Source organism: Dipteris shenzhenensis, chromosome 24 (genome assembly GCF_047967505.1).
Source record: "Dipteris shenzhenensis isolate YYH24624 ecotype China chromosome 24, Dip_SZ_1.0, whole genome shotgun sequence".
NCBI lineage: Eukaryota > Viridiplantae > Streptophyta > Polypodiopsida > Gleicheniales > Dipteridaceae > Dipteris > Dipteris shenzhenensis.
This window is the reverse complement of record NC_141619.1, coordinates 46,303,580-46,309,262: the sequence shown is the minus strand read 5'-3', so window position 1 is coordinate 46,309,262 and position 5,683 is coordinate 46,303,580. Positions and strand designations below refer to the sequence as shown.

The window sequence follows — 5,683 nt, the reverse complement described above, 5'->3', positions numbered from 1 at the left end:
GTGGGCATTTCAGGGCTGGGCTTCAATTGGGTCATGCATATCACTAACAAGATGCGGGGGAGCCAGTACATGTGGAGCCCTTTTATTTGCACGAGCCTAGAGAGCATTCCCATTGTATGCTTGCCCACGCCACTCAACGCAATGCTCACAGCACGTTTCCCAAGGTTGAGAGAGGGGGAAATGTACTCTTAACGTTTTAAAGTCATTTAAAACTCGAATTGCCTCGTTAACAAAGTCAACTTGACCGAATTAAAAAAAACTTGGGAGGCGCTGTCACCAATATACCATAGTCCTTTAGGAAGGCCAATAAGAAAAGCTTGCGTGAACAATGAACAACAAAGACGACTTTGGCATCACATGAAAAGCTTGGTTGAGGCTACATGCTCATTTACATCTTCCCTGCATCTCACCCGTTTTTCTCAGCTAGTCTTCCCATCAAATGGCCGAATCCTCTCTTTCGCTCTCTCCTCTCCTCTTGAAATGGCCGAATCCTCTCTTCTTCGTCAATATCAGGCTTGTCGTTTCTCTCACCTTCTCTTCTCTGCTCTTGCTGCACGCTTCCTCAGCTACCCTCGTCACCCGCAATAGAATCCTGTCCGGCGACGCAGCGTTGCGTTTTCCCGTCTTCCATGGCCACCCAAAGGGCCCTACCCCCGTCCATATCCGTCAGGATCTCGGCCTCCCCTCGCCTACGACTGATCTACCTAACCTGTCACCTGCTTCCAACTCGTCATCTTCAACGTCCGGCCTTCAAAACGAGGTCATTACTATGCACGAGTCTGGTGGTGAGTTTTTTGTTGTTCTACAGCTTGGAACTCCTCCGAAGGAAATCGTGGTCATCCTGGACACGGGAAGCGAGTTGTTTTGGGTACAGTGTCAACCTTGCACGCAATGTGGAGTCCAAACTCGTGACCCCATCTTTGATCCGAAATCCTCGACTTCCTTCCAGGCATATGCTTGTCCTCCTGACCTTGGAACAAGTTGCCCTGTGGATGAGGCCGTATCTGGAAGCTGTGATACTGCAACAAGCAGTTGCACCTATCAAGTTTCTTACGGAGATAACAGTAGCAGCAGTGGTGTTGTGGCATTTGAGACACTCACCTTCAACACAAACAATGGTGAATCTTTTCAACTGCAACAAACGTTGTTTGGCTGCGGAATTGATAACGTTGGTGACGCGACTCAATTGAATGTTTCGGGAATACTCGGTTGCGACCTTGGCGTATACTCGATCCCTCAGCAAATGAACGCTCAGAATTTCTCCTATTGCTTCCCCAACCGGATTCAAAACGTTGATTCTACGGGTTTCATCGTCTTCAACAGTACTATTACCTCCCAGCAGATGCAATATACATCATTTATTCAGAGCAATGGTTCGGACTTTGTCTCGACATATTACTATATAAACCTTACTGGGGTTAGCGTGGATCATGAACTTCTTGATATCCCTAGTTCAGCTCTTCAGCTGGACGACGCTGGGGACGGCGGTTGTTTTATCGATTCTGGCACGACGTACACAACCTTTGTGGACGGCGCTTTTAGCCTGATAAAAGATGCTTTTCAGAAGTCGATGAGTACGTCGGCGAAGGAAGTAAATCTAGGAATTGCTGGCTTCGACTTGTGCTGGGAAGTCCCAAATTCTCAACAGCCCAAGGCACCTAGTGTAACTCTGCATTTTGAAGGGCCTATGGACGTTACATTGCAGACGTATCATCTACTTCTACCTGTGGGTTCTAGTGCATCCTTTGACTATTATTGTATGGCTTTTCTAAACGCCGGGGCTCAAGCCGGTGGCAGGAACGTTTTTGGGAATTTTCAGCAGCAGGATTCTCTTGTGCAATACGATCTGGTAAACTTTCGACTCGGGGTTGCTCCATACCAATGTTCTCCCAACACCAGTACCCCTGGTGGTTCCGGCACTAGATCTAGCGGTGTTTCACGCATCATCTTCAGCTGGGCTATCCATTTTGGCTTCTTATTTGCTCTACCACTATCACTTCTATGATACTCTTCATATCTCTAGCAGTCTGTGCAAAGTATCAGGCAATCCTGGACTGCACGATCAATACAATGATCTGCACGCGCTGCTTTGTCACTGTAATAATAGCTTCTAGTGCAAAGGGTGGGCATGTGATGAAATCTTACTTTTACTTTGACGTTCAATCGTCGGAAAACCAGGGAACAAGGGGTGGAAAAATGAGACCCGATCTTTTCGTCTTTTAAGGTGTTTTGTATCTGCATATGTAAAAGAAAAACAAAACAAAATAATTAGGAGGCATTAGTTCATAGAATTACATCCCATTGCATTTTTTTATTGGTGATCAAACTTGATGTTTTATAGTTGCATTAGCTCATAGATTGCATCTCGTTGCCTTTATTTATAGGTGATTTTTCTCATGAGCACGTAAGTGTTAACGATTTGGACCCTTCCATTATATATTTTCTGTTTTGGAAAAAAAACAACAAATAAAATCATGGACACACACAATCTAATACGAATCTTGCAGATGCCAAGGTTGATACTTATATTGGAAGGACTAGCACTTTTTGTGAACTAAAGCCCTGCAAATACATAAATGATATTTTTGCTTGCATGACCTAATAAAATCTCTCTTTGACAAAACAAAAGTCAATTGTAAGATATTATGATAGAATGAGTTCTCTCTTTGACTTGTCACATTGACTGTGACCATATGAACATTGGTGTTGTCATCAATAAATCTCAAATTCACCATGATTGTCTCTTTTATACCATATTGGAATAGAACAACATTTTCTATGTCTGAAATCCCATGTTGATGTTACATGTGTGTGTGTGTGTGTGTGTGCATGTGCACACGTGCATGCATATGAGTGTGTGTGTAATAAATATACACAAAGTTGGGAAGTTGAATGTACAACTCTTTGTTTCCCTTAAATCTTTTGAAAGAGGTAAAAACCTCTATCAATCTTCATGAACAACCAGTCTTCTTTCCTTAAGCTAAATGTGAGAGCTATTTTCCATGCTTTAGCATAGATCTCCAACAAAAAAATGGCACAATGCCCTATGCTGCAAGTGTGATCACTCTACTATGCTACGAGGAAACACACACACACACACACTTTTTTTAATTTTAAGTGAAATCTTATATTTCTCTTTGGGAGACCTCAGAAGAGGTGAAAACCCACCATGAAGTTCAAAAGTAAAAAGATTACAAGTAGGCCCCTAGGAAAAGCCAGGAGGCTAATCGAAAACTAGAAAATCAAAAATGATCTCAAGTCACCAGGGGGAGTATCCAATAGGACATCCTCCATGATGAGATTGTTGTTTGCATGCAAAAACTGTTGTAAAGGAACCACATCACCATCAATAAAGTGAAGGTGTTTTTAACCCTTGATTCTTCTTGAGATAAGCAGACACGCAAAATTGATTAATCACAAGCTGGTCAAAACCTGTTTTAACCAGGGATGGAGTCTAGGGAAAATGGAGAGGTAGGTGCAGGATCCGGTTTGGCATTTGTATATTCAATCCAGCAGAAGCATCCATAGTAACAACTGAGAGATCTCAACAATGAAAGTGGAAGGAAAGAGGGTGAGAGAAAGGGAGAGCTAGAAGAGAGACCCACACAAGTTTTGGTGGGTGTAGAACACCCTATTAATCTTCTATGTCATCCACATATATATATGTGTTTGAGTATTGTACATAACTAGGGTTAAGGTATAGTGGCCTTTAATACCCACAACCTCCCACTTAAAGGCCAATGTTCCTTTAAGGGAGAACAATTAATGAGCATACTATCTAATGCCCATCAATACATGACAATATTCAAACCGCTGACTAGGTAGACTCTTCGTGAGCATATCTATAGGGTTATCATTTGTATGAACTTTGACAAGCTCTATGCGCTTGTCCTCAAGTACCTCCCTGATAAAATGGTACCTGACCTCAATATGTTTGGTCTTTGCATGAAAGACCGGATTTCGTGCTAGCTGAATAGCACTCATGGAATCACTATGCAATGTTGGTACACTTGTATGAATCCCCAAATCTCTCACTAGCCGATCAAGCCATATAGCCTCCTTACAACCTTCTGTGGCTGCAACATACTCAGCCTCTATGATAGACAGCAACGCACTTCTGTGTGCAAGACATCCACGACACTACACCACCTGCAAAGGTGAACACATAACCAAAAGTGGATCTCCTGCTATCCACATGCCCTATAGAGTTTGAATTTATATACCCAAATACATGCATCTCTCCTCTGCCAAAGTAGATACACACCTCCTTGGTACCCTTCATGTACCTCATGATGCATTTAACTGCCTCCCAATGCCTCTTTCGTGGATTAGCCATATACTGGCTAACAACTCCCACTGCAAATGTAATGTCCAGTCTAGTAGCTATCATAGCATACATAAGACTCCCAATCGCTGATGCATAAGGAACCTTGGCCATCATGGCCCTATCCTCATCTGATTTGGGACTATCTACCTAACTCAGTTTCACATATGGAGGCAATGGAGTACTTACTTCCTTCTCCCCCTCCATATTGAAACGCTGCAACACTTTTGTAAGATACTCCTTCTGTGAAAGCCAAAGGAGTTTCCTACTCCAGTCACGTGTGATGCACATACCAAGAATATGACCTGCAGGTCCCAAATCCTTCATGTCAAAGGCCTCATGCAACTTGGACTTCAATGCATCAAGCTCATAAGTGTTCTTGCTAGTCAATAGCATATCATCCACATAAAGTGCTAGGAGTATTAGGCTATAATCCTTAGCCCTTTTAGTGTAGAGGTAGTGATCAATCTCACTTCTTTTGAAACCCTGGGACTGAATGGAAGCATCAGACTTGTGATACCATTCTCTAGGTGCTTGCTTAAGGCCATAGAGACTCTTTTTCAGCTTGCAAACCAAATGCTCTTTGTAGACTTTTCTTCAAAGCCTTCTGGCTGTACCATCTAAATTTCCTCATGCAAATCCCCATGCAAGAAAGCGATCTTGACATCCATCTGCATAAGCACCATATCCTCTGTTGCCACAAGTCCAAGTACACATCTAAGTGTGGTCATCTTCACAATTGGAGAGAACATCTCATCAAGTTCCACACCTTTCTCTTGCTTGAACCCTTTAGCAATCAAATGGGCCTTGTACTTAGTCACATCATCACCTATGACCTTCATCTTCTTGTAGACTTATTTACATGGCAATGCTTTATTTCCATGTGGAAAAGAAACCAAGTCCCAAGGCTTAATCTTTATAAGTGAACTCATCTCTGATTGCATAGCATACTCCCACTTGCGTTGATCCTTGCGCGTCATAGCCTCTCGATAGCAAGAAGGCTTCCTGCAAGCAGTAGGCATCACATAGTCTACCCCTGGAACAAATCTCTCAGGTGGTCTAGACACTCTAAATGTTCTTCTCAAGGGCATTTTAGCTTGCTATCCTGCTTGCATATCAGCCACATTTGGCTCATCATTGCCACCAACATGGATGTTTTTATCGAAGCTATACTTTTATATTAATGTAAAATCTTGGCGAAAGTTTGTCAAGCTAATTTTTTTAGTTTTGCAATATCGACAAAACATAGTATAATTTTATACATTTTCTTTTGAATTTCTAGGTAAAATATGCAAATCCTAGAGAAACTTTTCAAATTTTTTCATAAAAGTTTCAAATCTTGGCAAATGTTTCAAAAGC

At 42.2% G+C, this 5,683-nt stretch overlaps 1 protein-coding gene across 1 annotated transcript; it reads left to right on the top strand.

The window, feature by feature from the left end:
* The first annotated feature begins 439 nt into the window (after window positions 1–439).
* On the top strand, window positions 440–2,052 carry LOC147886680 (aspartyl protease family protein 2-like). The gene has a single exon (XM_087395299.1). It carries the CDS (start codon window positions 440–442, stop codon window positions 2,003–2,005), a length of 1,566 nt encoding a protein of 521 aa, XP_087251425.1. The 3' UTR covers window positions 2,006–2,052.
* Window positions 2,053–5,683: the final 3,631 nt, after the last annotated feature.